Source organism: Mastomys coucha, unplaced genomic scaffold, assembly GCF_008632895.1.
Source record: "Mastomys coucha isolate ucsf_1 unplaced genomic scaffold, UCSF_Mcou_1 pScaffold22, whole genome shotgun sequence".
Taxonomy (NCBI): domain Eukaryota; kingdom Metazoa; phylum Chordata; class Mammalia; order Rodentia; family Muridae; genus Mastomys; species Mastomys coucha.
In genome coordinates, this window is record NW_022196905.1 from 195,944,962 (window position 1) to 195,964,340 (window position 19,379).

General features: G+C 36.2%; 1 protein-coding gene across 2 annotated transcripts in view; it reads left to right on the plus strand.

The window, feature by feature from the left end:
- Nucleotides 1-19,379, plus strand: part of Glra3 (glycine receptor alpha 3) — a 150,086-nt gene that overhangs the window by 88,325 nt on the left and 42,382 nt on the right. For both annotated transcript variants that reach the window (XM_031339840.1, XM_031339841.1), the window contains exon 5: nucleotides 8,742-8,824. In XM_031339840.1, the coding sequence (XP_031195700.1) occupies nucleotides 8,742-8,824 (83 nt within the window). The remainder of the gene's footprint in view (nucleotides 1-8,741; nucleotides 8,825-19,379) is intronic.

A 19,379-nucleotide genomic window follows, 5' to 3' on the forward strand; every position in this document is an offset into this window, starting at 1 on the left:
CACACCAAAGTTACACACATATACACATCTATACATATACACACACCACACATATCCACATATCATACATACATACATGCACATATAACATACACACACATATATACACCAAACATACACACACACACCCCACACAAGCATATACACTCATACCAGAGATACACACATATATGCAAATAAACACATACCACATATACACACACACCATGTATACATACACATATACACATTCACACACAACATACACATACTACACACATACAACACACACACACAAACACTTACATACACACATCACACACATATACCACACATGTACACTCACATATACACATATACCATATGTATTTACATATAATACACATATCACATATATACATAACCACAAATACAAACACACATAATCAGATGACTGTCAGAAAGATGTAAAACCTGAACATCAGTACAGAAATCTAAATCTGAGTTGAAAGGCAGAACAGCTAAAAAGGAAGAATTTTTATTGAAATGCACAGACAGATACCCTGCTGTGTTCAGCCACTAAGAACGATTTCATAGCAGGGAGACAGAGGAGAATTTGAAGCAGGAGAAAGAGTATGAAACTATGAAGACGGTTTAAAGTAAGAGGCTTATTAATATCAAAGAAAAATGAAAACACTATGTGAGAACAGTAATTATGCAAATTACCAACTTTAACACAAACATTAATCACAGATTCCTAACATATAATTGTGTGATATTTGCCTAACTACAAGTAAGTTTATAGATTGGTGGGAAGTTAAGTATGCATAGATTATAATATTTTAAAAAAACTTGTATATCCTTTATAGGATATTAAACAAACAATTTCAACTATTATATACAGTTTACAAATGATTGTATACAACCATATACAATCATTTTAAAGTAACATATTATATATTAATATAAATTATATACAAACAGCTGCAAGAGGCTAACACTTGAGGAAATAAAACTGAGAAAGGAATAGGTAGAAAAGTGACATGCATTTAAAGAAATATATTTTAATATTTTAAAATGTATTTATTCTATGTGTGTAAATATTTTGGACATATATATTTTACACACATATATGCACATTGCTTTGTGCCAATGGTCTGCAGAAATCAGAAGGATGGGTCAGGTGCCTGGAGTTATGGAGAGCTACAAGGTACCATGTATGTTCTGAAAATCAAACCTAGGGCCTCTGAAAGAGTAGCAAGTGGTTTAAATCAGTGACCTAACTCTTCAACCTTAGTGAAACTGTAGTTTTTGTTTTTGTTTTGTCTTCTTTTGTTTTATGATTTATGGGGTATTTGAATTTTAAATCATATATTTGGATTACACTAAAAACATTTAAGTAAATTGCTTTTGGGATGAAGGGTTTGGAGTCAGACATTTGCCTCAAGATAAAGTTTCTAATTTTATTTTTATCCTGCTTATAAAATCAACCTTTCACTGTTTTATGATTTCTGAAAACACAAAAATCCTGAGTCGGAAATAATGGATTTTATTATTATGGTAAAGCAAGCAGCAAGGGTACTTCTCACATCTCCGCAAGTCTCCCTGGACCAATGCAAGGGGTTTGTTTAGATGAATACAAATGCATGGGCAATTGTACAGTGACTCTGGAAGAGAGAGCTTGGAGAACATACTATTTTTAGAGAAAACTGAAAACAAGCCTTCTCTTTTTCCAAGTGAACAACGTAATCCCATGTCAGAATGTTTGCAGAATGTTTAATCCTTAGACACGGTACAGGTAAAATGCTGCCTGGGCTCTTAGTCTCAGTATGCTCAGCAAGAGAAATGGAGAGAACAAGAGACCCATTGAAGACTAAATACATCTTCCAGCCCTCATTTGTACTGTGCTGATTACTAGCTGTGATTTGAGACAAGGCTCTTTTCTTCTAAATAATAATAATAATAGTAATAGTAATAATTATAGCTCTCATTTTCTTCTGTGTATGAAAATAATAATACTAACTAAATCAAGCTAAAATAATGAATGTGAAACATGTATCATGGTATCAGGTATATAATAGGCAGTAAAGTTTTTACTGTTATTTTCTAAAATGTAAAACAAAACAAGATGACGAAACATAAATATAGTGTTCCACCAAGTCCACTGACAAATATTGAATACTTTCAGAAGGTCCTGTGTAAACCTCAACCTTATGGCTTGTGAAATGGAATAACAAATCCTCATTACAAAATGGAAAGCACAACAGAGCCAAATATTAAATATTTTCTACACTAATAGCACACAAACAATAATGTGACTAATACTGCAGAAGCCCCCCTTTCAAATCAAATAATGAAAACATTTATTTCAGAAGTATTACACACAATTCAGAGATCACAATTTATATTTTTATTGGAGGTAGGTAAATTTTTCAAAATGTCATCAGCTCTTACTACAAAGGCCTATATTCAACAAAACTGTTAAATCTAGATGAAAAGGATGATTTTCTACACAGACACCATGTACAAAAGTTAAATCAAGATTAGGTAAACTATCTAAACAGTCCCATAACCCCTAAGGAAATAGAAGCACCCATTAAAACCATGCAACCTCCCCCCCCCAAAAAAACCCTCAGGGCCAGAAGGATTTAGTTCAGAATTCTATGAAACATTCAAAGAGTTAATACAGTACTCTTCAAATTATTCCACAAAATAGAAACAGAGAGAACATTACCTAATTGCTCTATGAAGCCACAGTTACTCCGATAATTAATCCACACAAAGACAAAACAAAAAAAGAGAACTTCAGGTCAATTTCATTTAGGAATAGCAATGCAAAAATGCTAAATAAAATTCTCATGAACTGAATTCAAGAACACATCAAATGAACATTCAACATGATCAAGTAGGCTTCATCCGAGGGATGCAGTGATGGTTCAATATTCTGAAATCCATCAATGTAATTCACTGTATAAACAAATGCAAGGAAAAAAAAAAACCACACATGATCATCTCATTAGATGCTGAGAAAGCATTTGACCAAATACAACACTCCTTCATGTTAAAAATCTTGGAGAAATCACGAATTCAAGGCACATATGTAAGCATAACAAAAGCAATATACAGAAAACCAACACTTGAAGCAATCCCACTAAAATCAGGGGCAAGACATGGCTGCCCACTCTCTCCCTATTCATTCAATATAGTACTCAAAATTCTAGCTAGAGTGATTAGACAACAAAATAGGTCAAAGAGATACAAATTGGAAAGGAAGAAGATAAGATATCACTATTTGTGGATAATATGATAGTATACATACATGACCACAAGAATTCTACCAGAAAACTCCTACAGCTGGTAAACAACTTCAGTAAATTGGCTTAATATAATATTAACCCAAAGAAAATCAGTAGCTTTCCTCTATACAAAGGATAAACAGGATGAGAAAGAAAGTAGGAAAACAAACCCCTCATAATTGTCACAAATAATATAAAAGACATTGGAGTAACTCTAACCAAGCAAGTGAAAAATCTGTATGACAAGAACTCCAGGTCCTTGAAGAAAGAAATTGAAGACCTCAGAAGATAGAAAGATATCTCATGCTGATGGATCTGTAAAAGTAACCTAGTAAAAATGACCATTTTACCAAAAGCAATCTATAGATTCAATGCAATCTCCATCAATATTCCAACTCAATTCTTCACAGAAATAGAAAGAGCAATTCTCAAATTTATCTAGAATAACAAAAAACCCAGGATAGCCAAAACTATTCTCAACAATAAAAGAACTTCAGGGGGAATCAGATCCCTGGTATCAAGTTCTACTACAGAGCAATAGTGATAAAAACCACATGGTATTAGCACAGAGAGAAACAGGTTGATTAATTGAAGACCCAGAAATAAACCTATATAACCTTGATCTTTGACAAAGAAACTTAAACAATCCAGTAGAAAAAAGAAAGCATCTTCAACAAATGATGATAGTCTAACTTGCTGTCTGAATGTAGAAAATGCAAATTGATCTATTTTATCTCCTTATATAAAGCTCAAGTCCAACTGGATTAAGGACCTCCACATAAAATCTGATAAACTGAATCTAATAGAAGAGAAAGTGGGAAATAGTCTCAAACATTGACACAGGGGAAAATTTCCTGAACAGAACACCAGTGGCTCAGGCTCTAAGATCAACAATTGACAGATAGGACCTCATAAAATTTGAAAAGTTCCTGTAAGGCAAAGGATACTGTCAACAGGACAAATCGGCAACCAACAGACTGGGAAAAAAATCTTAACTAACTCTACATCTGATAGAGGGCTAATATCCAAAATATATAAAGAACTCAAGAAGTTAGACTCTAGAAAATCAAATAATCCAATTTGAAAAATGGATATAGAGCTAAGAAGAGAATTCTCAATTGAGGAATCCTGAATGGTCAAGAAGCACCTAAAGAAATGCTCAATATCCTGAGTCATCAGGGAAATGCAAACCAAAACGACCCTGAGATTCTACCTTACACCAATCAGAATGGTTAAGATAAAAAAAAAATGTCAGGTGACTACAGATACTAATGAGGATGTGGAGAAAGAACAACACTTCTCCCTTGCTAGTGGGTTTGCAAACTGGTACAACCACTTTGGAAATCGATATGGCGGTTCCTCAGACAAATTGTAAATAGTTCTACCTGAAGACCCAGGCTACCACTCTTGGGCATTTACCCAAAACATGTTCTACCATATCCCAAGGACACGTGCTCCACTATGTTCATAGCAGCCTTATAATAGCCAGAAGCTGGAAAAAAAAAAAAAACAGAAGCCCCTCAACAAAGAATGAATAGAGAAATGTGGCTCATTTACACAATGGAATACTACTTAGCTATTAAAAATGAGGACATCACAAATTTTGCAGGCAAATGGATGGATCCAGAAAATAATATCCTGAGTAAGGTAATCCTGTACCAAAAGGTTATACATATATGGTATGATATACTCACTGATAAGTGGATGTTAGCCAAAACATTCAGAATACCCATGATACAATTCACAGACTATATGAAGCTTAACAAGAAGAAAGACCTAAGTGTGGATGCTTCAGCCCTACTTAGAATGGGAAACAAAATAATCTCTGGAGGTAGAGGGAAGGCGGGTCATATGTGGGAAAGCAGAGGGGGAAGAAAAAAAAGAGGGACAGGATTAGATATGGGGGAGACAGGAGCAAAGCCCAGGAGAATGAATAGAAATATACAACAGTGTGGGGTGGGGAAGGAGGAAATCCACTAGAGAGTCCCAGACACCAAGGATGTAGGAGACTCCCAGACCAATGGAGATGACATTAGCTGAAATGCCCAACAAAGGGGAGAAAGAACATAAAGACCTCCATTAGATAGACATGGCCCACCCATCCCAGAATTGTTCCTGTCTAAAGAAAATGTAGGGACAAAACAATGGAGCAGAAACTGAAGGAATGGCTATCCAGAGACACCCCCAACCTTGGGATCTATCCTGCCTGCAGACACCAAACCCCCACATTGTGATGATGCCAAGGTTTGCTTGCAGACAGTATCCTGGTATAGCTGTTCTCTGAGAGGCTCTGCCAGCACCTAAGTCAGATGCAGATACTTACACACAACTTATTGGTCTGAGCCTGAGGACCCCAGTAGAAGAGTTGAGGGAAGGACTGAAGAGCTGACAGGACCTGCAACCCCATAGGAAGAATGACAGTATCAACTATGAGGACTCCTCAGAGCTCCCAGGGACGAAGCCACCAACCAAAGAGTATGCATGGGCTTGTCTGTGGTCCCTGCTACTTATGTAAGAGGACTGCCTTTTCTGGCCTCAGTGGGAGGGGATGCACTTGTTCCTGTGGAAGCTTTATGCCCCAGAGAAGGGGGATGCTAGAGGGGGGAGGTGGGAGTGGGTGGGGGAGAGGTAGGGGAAAACCTCTTACAGGCAAAGGGGATGGAGGATGGGGTGGGAAGTCGGCGAGGGGGGACTGGGAAGGGCGACAACATTTGAAATGTAAATAAATAAAATAACTAATAAAAAATAAGTGACATTAATATGTCAGTACGGGATTGAAGAACCTCTTTCAAAACTCCTTAGATTGTTGATGAAGAAAGATTGTCTTTATGTTATCAAATTCCAAAATATTGTGCAATCTTGTAACATGCACAATAAGTTTATGTTACATTAATAAAATGATACACCAATAGAAGCATAAGCATACTTCTTTTGATTCAAAAAGCTCTGATAGAGTCAGAAAACATGTTGAATTTCAAATAGACATTGGGACAGATACACCACTACAAGCAATGCTATTTAAAAAGTGGATAATAATTAAATTTTAATGAGGCCAGTGATTTTCAAAGATGAGTCAGTCTTTTAAAAATCATCACTGTTTCACTAAGCCAAGACTTCTTTTGGGGGAGGAAGAAGTGCTATATCCTGTTTACGTATCTCGTCTCAGAAAGAGAACTTGGTGTCCTCCTTAAACAAATAGTCATTCATCTCCAAAACAGAATATGAGTCATTGAGTCTTTGCTTCAGTTACCTTTGATGTGGTCAGAACACATCTTTAATTTACATGTAATATCTGGATAAACAACCAGTGTTGGTATTACAGCCAGTAGACACTTACTGGTTAATCAGTGTTTTGTTTCATCAATAATGTTTTACATCAAATTAAAAAAAAAAAAACAAAGTAAATAAATTGAGTTTTATAGGAATGATTTACAACAGGTCTTCTGCAAATTGTTTTGCTTTGCCAAATAGTTCCTTTGAACTTGTTGTTGTTTTTGGGATTGTGCAGTGGCTCCCATTTTAAGCAGAGAAACAGCCAGGATATGAATTTGACAACACATGCACTGTGAGAGTGAGGAAAAGATGCTGAGGACAGTTTTTACTTCTCTAGGAAAGGTCAGAGCATTCTGCAAGTCAGCGTAGGAAACTGACTGGCAAAAGCCTTGGATATTTGGAGAATGAATGCCTGTGAATTTCTGAATGTGCATGCCTACTCTCTGCTGATGAACTCTTTCACAAGGCAGGGAACATTGTGTCCAGCTAGTTTTTAAATTGCATTTTGAAGAGAGAATGTTGAAAAGCCATGCCATTACTTAGTATCACTTAACCTAATTGATCCAGAAAAAAGAAAGAAAAAACCCACTTTTGTGTATGGAGCATTTTGATTATTTTAGTGTGATAAGGAATCAATTACCTTGATCCTCGAGAACTTGAATGAATTACTTGATGACCCTTCTGAGACTCTTAAAAATCCAGCATAGCATGTGTCTATCCATTTATGGCTTCCAAACTCTGCTAATTTGACCTAAGTCATCAAGATATTCACTGGATACTATATATCATTTTAACTTTATATCTATGCTTTACATAAAAATTCCATTTTAAAGAATGTAGTTAGATTGCTAGTCATTTTTTGTTACAGTATATATAATTAGTTCTCATTTGAGATTTAATTATTTCATCTTTGTGCCCACACATTAGAATTTTGAGAAAGAAACTGTGGAGGTTCAACAGTCAGTCATTAAAATGCAATAACCATTCACTGTTCCCTATATATCCAGTACTTTTCTAAGGGAATTTCATACGACCCATGATTCCTCCCCTCAACTCTCCAGTAAGTATAATTACCATATTCAGTTTAGATATGAGAAAGTTGTTTTTTAGGGAGGTTAGAGTAATAGGTCTGTGGTCGCAAGCTCAGGTAAACTAACCACTTAGCAAGCTCACTAATGCAATAGGTTTCAGTAAGGGAATTAATATAAATGTGGCTGAGTAGGATTTCAAAGAACTTTGAGATCATTGATCATGGTTCTGGACCAACTTCTCTTCTACCTCACTTTTATAAAATAGAAAGTCTTGTTAAAATAAATGAAAGATATACCAGTAATATGTTTATATATATATATATATATATATATATATATGTATATGTATGCATATATATTTCATTACATTACACATATGTATGTGTATGCACATGTACAAATGTATGTGTGTAGGCATAAATTTTCTGTAACCTAGTTTTAATAAAGGTTCAACCTCTCCTCTAGACCACCACCCAACCGAGGTTCTGGAAAGGAAATATTATACTAATATTAGGAAACTATTATTAAAATAAAGTAACTAGGATGCTATCATTAGATACTAGAGAACCATTTCCTGACTCTGACAGAAAGTTGTGGAAGGCTCAAGCCAGAGTAAGATCCATTGCTTACTCTGTTAGCAAGCGCTCAAGTTCTTCAGATATCCTGTGCTCGGTGCCTCTCTATCCACCAACAACTTCCCAGAAAGAGTTGCAAAAATGCTCACAATTGTCATGCAGAATTATTTCTCTACATTCTGTCTCTGCACATGTAAAATTTCGTTTTCCTGTATACATTGTTCTCCTAAAGGACAGTAAGTGAAATACATCTTTTGACATTTGGTAATTGAATAGAATCCACATCCATATTTATCTCCTGGGAATCACTTTTGGAAAAAAAATGCCTCTTCTAGGTATCTTTACTGTAAGGAAGTAAATGATTAAATAAATCAATACAGCAGAATATTTATAGGTATGATGATACTTCAACATCTCTCCCACAAAAATAAATACATTTGATTACAGATATATATACTTATTTCAGAATAAATAGCATTCCTAACCTGGAGAAATTTTCATTTGCACAGTTTTAGTTTTACTCAACATGAGAATTTCTTTCTCTGCACTGTAGAAGATGCATGTGTCAGTGTAAATTACCTTTAAAAGAATTCCTTTCATCCTTTTAGGTTAACATTAACACTCTCCTGTCCAATGGATCTCAAGAATTTCCCAATGGATGTGCAAACATGCATAATGCAACTTGAAAGCTGTAAGTAAGAGTCACTTACTTTTTCTGAGTATTTTTTTTAATGTAAGATATTTAAGTCTTTGGTGGCTAGATAGAGATAATTTATTTTATAATTTTCTGGGTACATGTTTATTGAATAAATGAAAATAAAATGGGCACATCGTTGAATATGAACTGGCATCTATATATGCTGAAAACTTGAAATGGTCCAAGCACTTTATGCATGCCACTTCATATGTGATAAAAACATTCTTATTCCCATGTTTTTGGTTGTGAAGATCCTCCCTTAAAGTGTCTGGGTAATATATAATAAGTCAGAGCTGATGGCAACTAGCTTCCTGCCTCCTTACCTTAGACTTTTCTATGAGGTTCAGTGTTTGGCATTTTAGCCGAATAGCCTTCCAGGAGAAAGAACCTTTAAATGTATGGAGACTCACTGAAACTTTCAAGTTTCCTTCAACATGTCTTTCTGGTAAATGAAAATCACTGATTAACACTAATAAAGCAAAGTGCCAGAAACATGTTTCATTAAACGCTTTTGTAGTGATGTAAGTGATAGAATAGTACGCAAATGATAAATATATACATAGTAATTAGTATATAAACAGTAAAATGCTTTAGAATGTTTATTCAAAGGGAAATAATATATATAAAATATATACTTTATATACATGTATAAACATATCTATATATGCATATATATGTATGTATACATATAAATATATATACATATGTGTATGTATACATATATATAAAGCTCTATTTGAACTCCTTCCTGAGGAAAATTGGAAAATGTATCTGCAGAGTTCAGGGTCTTAGAGGCAAGCCTTGTAGTAAGGAGGACCTGCCACTAGATGGCGTGCAAAACTCGTGGGGGAACATGGCCCAACCCTCTGGCCCCACCCAGCACTGTTTTTCTTGAGGGCTTACAAATATTTATTTCTCTGATAATAATTCTTGTCTTTAAATTGTAAATGGTTTACTCAGTGTCTCTTAAATATTGAAGCCAGGCATGAATAAAATGAAAACATCAGTGAAGGAAGAAGCAAGGCAATCTAAAATTGGAATATTTAGATGTTTTGTGGAGGAGTAAGAAAGGAAAACTACCTAGCAGTGCATTCTTTGAACTTCATTCAAGGGAGAAGAGGAACTTCAGGACAGTTAACTGTGCATCTTGATCAATGGCAAACATAAAGGAACTAAGTATATTTTCCTTTCTGTAAATTCATCTGATTTCTTGAACCAAATTCATAAAATTTTAATAATCTTATTAAAAGATAATTATCTTGTAATAATCTTATTTAAAAATTATCTTACAAGAAAAATGTAGGACATAGAAAAATAGCATATATATATATGCTATATATGTATATATATATATGTATATAAAATCACTGGCTCATGGCTACTGAAAGCTATTTAGAGGTAAAAGGGGACTTATTCAAATTTTAAGGAGCCAAGAAATTATTTAGCAAATGTTTTATATTTACTTATGACATGTATGTGCATGTCTGTGTCTATGTGAACACATGTGTACACAGGTGCACATGGACATATGTGTACATATGGGGCCCAAGATATCAGGTGTCTCCTTCAGTTGATTCACTACTTATTTATTTATGATATTTACTTATCTTATTTATTTACTTATTTTTAGATTGGAGCTTACTGACTTGGCTACTGGGTATCCAAAAACAAAAACTCTAGATCTTATCTTATCTTGACCTCCCCAGCACTGTGCTTGAAGGCACATTAAGATATTTGTTAGCATTTGAGGATTAACATTGGGTCATCATATTTTCATAGTAACCATTTTTCTTAGATAGCCATGTCCTAATACCAAATAACCTCATATACCAATGAACCAAGAATATGCAATGCATTTTTATAATATTATAAGAATAGGAATAGAAAATAGGGACAAGGTGGAACACTGTGTTCCCTGTGTTCAGAACTGTAATTTTAGGTGTTTGGACGTCTGATGAATGAGGATCATGAGTTCAAGGCCAGGCTGAGCTATTTAATGAGCCCTTTATTTCAAAATAAAAATGTAATAGAGGCCTTATGACATCATTCAGTGGTGGACAGCGTGCTTGCTTTAGCATGTTCAAGGTAAAAATACCAATAATCTCCCCCACAAATAGAACAGGCAAAAAGGAAAGAGAGACACTAGGGAATGAATGTGGAAAGAACAATAGTTATTGAAGATGATTAATATAATGTGGACATGAATGATTCTATCTGTGAATCAGGGCTAAAAAAGTCCTAAGGTCATGTAAGTAGGGTCACGTCACTGATATTGGAAAGTATAAAGAGGAAGTATTTATAGGACTATTAACGAATGCAATATTAGTATGTTTGTGGTTTGGCATACTCAGATCTGTAGCCAAAAACAGAACTAAAATTAAATTATTAAAAGTTGTATGAATTTTGGCTCAAGAAATTAGATGAGTTTACCAAAAGAAAGTAAAATAACTAAAAATAAAATGCCCTTAAGGAAATCTTTCATTTAAAAGTTGTTTGGGCTGGGCAGTGGTGGCACACGCCTTTAATCCCAGCACTTGAGAGGCAGAGGCAGGCAGATTTCTGAGTTCAAGACCAGCCTGGTCTACAGAATGAGTCCAGGACAGCCAGGGCTATACAGAGAAACTCTGTCTTGAAAAACAAAACAAAACAAAACAAAAAACAAACAAAAAAAAACAAAACAAAACAAAACAAAAAAAACAAAAAACAAACAAACAAACAAAAAGTTGTTAGGAAGAAATTCTAAAAAAGACTTAACATAAGTGATACGTTAGATGCATTTCTCAGTCTTAAGAGGCTGTAGAGATCTTTTAAACTATCCAAATGAGGCAAAGCATAGTAAACAGAACCAGTGTTCTTGTTGACAGTGACAACTGAGATTAGACAAAAAGATAAAAATTAAATTCTAAAAATCTGAAAAGACTAGATGATAAGAAAATAGGAATAAATAGCAAAGTTCGATAGTCTGAATAGTAGCCGAGGAAGAGAGGTAAATGAAGAACACAGCACTTGAGGGACAGCTGGGTTGTAGAGCTCAGAGCAAACACAATTTTGGTACACTGTTTGGCTGTGGGTGTCTGCATCTGTCTGAGTCAGCTGCTGGGTGGAGCCTCTCAGGGGGCAACTTGCTCCTCTTTGCATCCTTAACAGAGAACCCTTAATAGTGCTAGAGATTGATTAGTACTTGCCCATGGGTGGGCCTCAAGTTGGGCTGGTTATTGGTTGGCCATTCCCTCAGTTTCTGCTCCCCTCCTTGTGCCTGCATTACATGTAGACAAGATAGATTTGGGGTTGAAAGTTTTGTGGGTGGGTGGTGTCTCCACTGGGCTTCTTTTCTGGATACAGGAGATAGCCTCTTCAGGTTCCATTTCCCCTATCTAATGAGTCACAGCTAAGGTTACCCCAGTTTATTCTTGGGCGCTTCCCTTATCCCGGGTCTCTCTCTCCTGGAGTTGCAGATTATCATTCATTTTCATAACCATCTTGCCATCTCTCCTGTCCTTCCCAACACCTGATCCTGAACCCCCAATTCCCTTCCACATCTTCCATCCCTCCCAATTCTCTCCCACCATCTTCCTCTTATGACTATTTTATTCCCCCTTCTAAATAAAATTCAAGTTTCTTTGCTTGGGCCTTTTTTCTTATCTTCCTTGGGTTGTGGAGTATAAAAAAGTACCTGTATTTTATGGCTAATACCCATTTATAAGTACATACCGTTGAGGACTGGTTTACTTCACTCAGGATGATATACTCAAGTTCCATCCATTTGCCTGCAAAATTCATGATATCTCGGTTTTAAAAATATGAAGAAAGTCACTTGGGAGGCAGAGGCAGGTGGATTTCTGAGTTCGAGGCCAGCCTGGTCTACAGAGTGAGTTCCAGGACAGCCAGGACTATACAGAGAAATCCTGTCTCGAAAAAACCAAAAAAAAAAAAAAAAAAAAAAAAAAAAAAAAAAAATATGAAGAAAGTGATAGGAACTCCACAGGAAGACCAACAGAGTCAACTAACATGAACCCTTGGGCCTAGTCCTTCTAGCTCACATATAGCAGATGTGCAACTTGACCTTTATGTGGGTCCTAAACAACCGGAATGGGAGCTATCCCAAAAGCTGTTGCATGTAGGTGGGATTTGTTCTAGTAGCTGAGATGCCTCGTCTGGCCTCAGGAGGAGAGAAAGCACCTAGCCTCACAGAGACTTAAAGTGCCAGAGTAAGGGGGATGATAGAGAGTCCCTCCCTGCTAAGAGGAGAAGGTAAGAAGGAAAGGGGAGAAGGATTTTGTGGTGGGGTGACTGGGAGTGGGACAGTTAGCGTGAGGTACAGTAAATAAGGCAAAAGAAAGCAGCAACTAAGTCATATATGCACAAGACCTGCACAAGGTCAAGACAGTTAAACGTTCCAGCTTGGATGGGAAGAGGGTCAACCAGATCCCTCCCATAGCTGGAGAGTTCTTAGTCTTTGAGGGCTTCTGTGAGAAAAACACATAGTTACCAATTGTTTAAAAAGTTGTCTCCTGTTATTTTTGTAGTTAGAGCTGGCATTCCATTCATGTGTCTATCTTCTTTTAGTTTTGTTGGAAGATTACATTTTTGCTTTTTCAGGGATGTAGTTCCCCTTCTTGTGTTGGAGTTTTTCATTTATTACTCTTTGGAGGGTTGGATTTGTGGAAATATATTGTGTAAAAAGTTGTCTCTACGGAGTTGCCCATGTCTCAGTGCGTGGCTATATATCCATGCACATGTGGGTAGCAATAACTCCACTCAGTGGATTAATAATGCTTAAAAAAAAACCATAAAGTTGACAGAAATGTGTTTAAGCCCTAGGGGAACCTGGAGGGAAAGTAGGGGTCACTCAAGATACAGTCTGTGCAATATGATAATTTCAAGCAATAAATATTAAAATTAATAAGGAAAGTTCATCACGACTCTTTGATGGGATCCAAGGGCTGGCACATAGGGTTTCATGTATCTGCCTTCCTCAGAATGTTTCCAGAGAAACCTAAACCTGAATACATGACAAAAGAGCCTCTTGATGCTTCCCTCTATCTCCTTCATTGCTGTTTCGGAATGATTGTGCTGCCTCAAGTGGTCCTTTGGCATGAGTCATTGAACACTTCCTTCCCTCTTGATAGAAACGGCTTTTATCCATATTGGAAGACCACTGGTTAAGCTTCCTTAAGAAATGTTGTGAGAATATTGCACAAAGATGATGCCTAATAAGAACAGAACTGACAGGGAAAAAAATACCGGAAATTGTATTTTGAGAAAACAAGACATGATCCCATTTGTCTCAAAATTTGTATTTATGGCTTGGTTCAAAAATTGTGCATCTTTCACAGTGTAGAAGGAAAGAAATGGTTAAGAAAGAAGAATCCACAGGCAAGTCAACAGATAGGAGCCCTGTGAGGTTGTGATGAGGCTAAGAGTATGTGCATGAAGGTCTGTCAGAGAAAATACACAAGCAAACAAACAAAACCCAAAATAACAACAGCAAAGAGTAACTCATGAGTGAGAATAAAAACAAGGAGGATGTTATAGTGAAACAAAATTTTAATTAGAAATTAAAATCTGTGTGCTATGTCAAAAAAACAAGATAATCAAATTTGCAAACTAAATTTACACATTGAAGATAAATTTAATTAATAAAAGTAAATGAAAAGGGGTGCTGATTCCATATAGGAAAGTTTAGACTCTCAAGCTATGTTACCAAACAATAGAACTAAACCAAATGGTATCCTTGCTAAGGCACCGTGCCAAAAACAATTAAGAGGAGAAAATTAAGAAATCTACACTCAAGAAATACATCTACATAGAATTTATAGATCTGCCTGCCTGTGTACCTTCCTGTCTGCCTGTCTACCTGCCTGCCATCCTGTCTGTTTATCTGCTTTTGTCTGTCTGTCTCACTGCTTAGTTTCAGTCCTGGAGAACTAATATAGGCTAATGTTCATTTTAGACAAACACGGTATAACTAAGCCACACCTTAATCCCTAGTATACTAATTTTAATATCAAAATAAGTGTAGGAAACTACCACAAGAAAAATAAAAAAATATTTAAGATTCTGTAAAAATTATATAAATATTCTGAAAGTACTTGCACTTAGACACATAGCTTCTAAAAAATGCTAAGCAAAGTAAGAGACGGGGAAAAGAGCAACTGAATGTACATAGGGGGTATTTGTGAGCCACCGGGGGTGCTGTGGAGGGACAAGACTCAGGTCCTTCACTTTGTGCCTATGGGAGCATTTCTCAAGACTATTTTGAAAAAAAGAAGGTCACAAAATTTCAATAAATTTCTATGCATTTATGAAGGCTTAGTTATCCTTAATTGTTTTCAGTTTGGAAACCAAGTTTTTGTGTGCAGAAGTATGTTATGATGATTGAAATCCCTTCCCTTGCCGGGTGGTGGTGGCACACACCTTTAATCCCAGCACTTGGGAGGCAGAGGCAGGTGGATTTCTGAATTTGAGGCCAGCCTGGTCTACAGAGTGAGTTCCAGCTACACAGAGAATCACTGTCTGGAAAAAAACAAACAAACAAAAAGAAATCCCTTCCCAGTGAGGAGGAGTGGGGGCAAGAAGTGTCACTGGCCTTCCCTTGAGGTTTAGACAGGGTTAGTTTATGGACCTGTAGTGCCCACTGAATGAGTTCTTTAAAGTGAAGTTTTCAATCATTCGTCTGTGTTTTCAAAACACATTTTTTTGTTGACATTAGTTTTATTTAAAAACACATTTATGTGAAAGGCATTAGTAAAGTGCTTTGTATTGACAGAGAATAACTAAGTCACAAATACAGATCCATTATGAGGTAAGTCCTATTTCTAAACAATTTATAGTACAAAGAGATACACAGCAATAGGGAAGGTTCTGTATTTGAATTGTAGAATTTTTATTCACATCATTAAAAACCATTGTAAAAAAAAAAAAAAAAAAAAAAAAAAAACCATTGTAAATTTGTTGGCAGTGCCAGTTGTTGACGATCCTTAATCATCATCACAACCACAGGCTTCAAGTCTGTGCTTCATGTCCAAATAACACTGAGGGCATAAGGAAAAGACATCCCTGATTGTAACATTTAAAAAAACTTCAATTCTTGGATACAGAAAAGTAAAATAAAAATGAAGAAACAAAAGAAAGCCAGTGCCAAATCATCAGCCCCAAAACTTACATACTAGTAACATATGGATTCAACAGGTTCTATCTAGGAACACACACACACACACATACACACACACACACATGCACCACACCTGCATACATGAACACATACATGCATGCACAAATGTACACACACATGCATGCAAGCATGTACACACATACCCATAAACACACACCATGTCTACACACACATACAGATGCATGCACAAACACTAGACAACAAGCACACACACACACACAGAGAAATACATACATATGTATGCAACAAGAATTAATTTTAAAAGAGGCCAGCAATTTGAAGACTTGGAGAGGGGCATATAAAGAGAGCTTGGAGGGAGTTAAGTGACAGGAGAAATACTGTAATTAATTGGCAACTTCAAAAATAAACAACAAAAGAGAAACAAAACAGTAACGAAAGACAATTATCCTCAAACAGTGTCCTAAATCTCTCTAAAAAAAGAAAAGAAAAAGAAAGAAAAAAAAAAGAAAGGGGCCTGAAGGACAACTTAGCAAAAGCACAGCAAGAAAGATGGAGGGAGGGAAGGGGGAAGGGAAGGAAGAAGGGAGGGAGAGAGGGAAGGAGGGAGGGAGGGGGAGGGAGGGAAGGAGGAAAAGAAAGAAAAGATAAAGAAAAGAAGCAAAGAAAGGAAAGGAAAAGAAAAGAAGGAAAGAGGAAAGATAAAGAAAAGAAAAGAAGAGAAAACCTTTGAATTGGGATTTGGGAAAAGAAATGTCTAAAAAGTCGGCCATCCTTACTTGTAGAGGTGTATGATAGAACTCTAAACATAGAAAGGTTTTTATTATTGACATTTTCATTATCAGGTTGATTTCATAGCCAGGTCTGATATACAGATTGCTTACTCTGGATCTTATACTAAGTTTAGTTATTTTAAAAAATAGAGCTTGTGATGATTTTTTTAATAATTATGTCCTAATAATTTCTACAATTATCCAAACTCTCTTGTCATTTAAGAGTTTGGATTAAGTTCAGGGTGCCATTGTGCTTCATTGTGTGCTTACTCCAATTACAGATGGTTCTTGTTTTGTGAGTATTTGTCATTTAATCTCTGTAGTTACACTGTTAGTGAGGAAGAAAAGCTCCCTCAAGAAGAAAGTATTGACTGGTGAACGCATTTCTTGTAAAATAAATTCATGTTTGAACTTAGAGCATCTCTCCCAACCGCAGCAACTTTCACCACCTCTTTACGTCACATCTTTGTAACTGGACTTTCCCACTCGGTGTTCTAAACATATGGCCACATAATAAAAATGTGATGCAGCCACCTGCTTATAAAGTGATGTCACAAATAGTTTTATGATTTTATGTCTTTCAAATATATTTCCTGATTTAATCCTAGCTGCAACATAATGAAATGGGTTTATTTCCACTTCAAAGACAAGCCAACAATTCTTAAAGATGTTGTTTTTCCCCAAATGGCATAAAACAATGACATAAACAGTGAACTGTGACTTAGCAACTCTCAAAAGCATTATACAAACATTAGCTACCTTTAAACCTGGAAGGATAGAGTTGGAACAGGACAAACCAAGACCAAATTCTTGGCACCAAAAAAAAAAAAAAAAAAAAGATTTATTTGCCCCAGAGAGACAAATGGCAGGGAAAAAGAGACAAAGATAGGGAAAAGAGAACAGAGAAGAAGGGGGCCAAGCAAGGAAGAGGGGAAGGAATATTTTCCCATGAAGGACTAAGGACTGCCTCTCCTTAGAGAATGAGACAGTCATGGCTCAGAGGCAAAATGCAGTTTGTAAAGCGAAAAGGGGAAACCTCTTTAAGGTTAGAATGAGTTGGTCTGTTTTGACTGGGCATTCTAATTAGGTAAGCCAAAAGGGGCTTTTGGTAGTTGGTCTTCCTTAGTTGTTGGCCTCAGAAGGAGGAAATGTCTAACTAAGGGAATAGACTTTGGCGGCTAGCTTTAGGGAAGTAATCCATGGTTGAGCAAGTAGGAGGGAAGAGAAAAGGGAAAGGCCTGCCAGTACCATGTTTGCCATGCTCAGGCCTGCTAGAGCTCTTCAGACTAATCTGGTGAGCCTATTTAAAAATAGTCTCCATGATAGTCCTAAGATTTCTCCACAAAATATACATCTCCAATACTTATAAGAAAAAGTTGATTTATATTTTTCTTCATTCCTTTCTTCCTGGTTATAGTCTTAGTTGTTTAAAATTGACCGCAACCTTCAAAAGAGGGCACCAGTTGGCAGTATCAGACTGTGATCCCAGCAACAAACCACTTTGGATTCCAACTGTACATCAACCAGTAAAATATCACAAACTCTATGTCCTTCATTATATATTTGCCCATGTAACTCACATAAATAAATACCAACTCTCTGTGCTTTTCTTTAGTTAAATATTATTTTCTGGAGCTACCCTGTCATTCAGATGTGATTAATCATCCAGAGATTTAAACAGTACACTATTATGCATTTCCCAAAGGGAAAGCCTGGCTAGGCAACAATATGCTACAGATATTTCTCTTTCTTAACCCATAAAACAAAATAACATTTTGACCAGCTAAAGGTTGCTAAACCATCATCAATAACCATTGACCAACTGTTCTTGAAATCTTAATATTATAACATATCAAATATTTATCTAAAAGTTAAGTGACTCTATAGTCAAATAATAACCCAGGAAAGTTAATAAAGCCGTGGTGTCTTATTAATAGAACAGCTTTATCCTCGTGACCCCAAACTAGGTTCCTACTGATTATCATTTCTTTCTGTCTTCTGGTCTGCACTTTCTCTCAGTTGTGGGGATTCAGTACTCAGCTTAGCTATCATTAACACGGTGTCTGCTTGTGAATAAATTTGAATACACTAAACTCTGTGTAATTATTTTTCCTAATTCTCAGATGCAATATTGCTTCTTCTATTAGTTCTCTAAGACATCCTCATTTCTTTGAAAATTTTATTTCTCCAGAAATACATATTAAAAGGCTTGACCCTCTGTAAACTTCTAGATAGTCACTCCTGCCCACTCTTTCCCCACACTTCATTTCTCTGTTCCCTAAGCACTTGCTCTATTCCTTTACAATGTTATTTGAGATATTTATATATATATTACACATATAACCTCACCCCATTCCCATCCTCTAAAGGAGGTTAGTACACTTTCTTACTTGCTAGCTTTTGTCAAGCAGAATGTGGTTCAGATGATATCGTGTTTAACCTGAAGATTCTTTAAAATAAGGACAGTAAGCCACTGCCTGATCCATCTCCCTCCTCGGTGTTACCTAGGAAACACTGCAGAGGTGAACTCATCTTCTTGATGCTCCCTGCAATCCTGTCATGCTAAACCAAGATCTTCTCCACAAAGAGCTGTCCTCCTCCAAATTGTTTCCTTTTCCTTTGGATACTTTTTTTTTTAATGTAT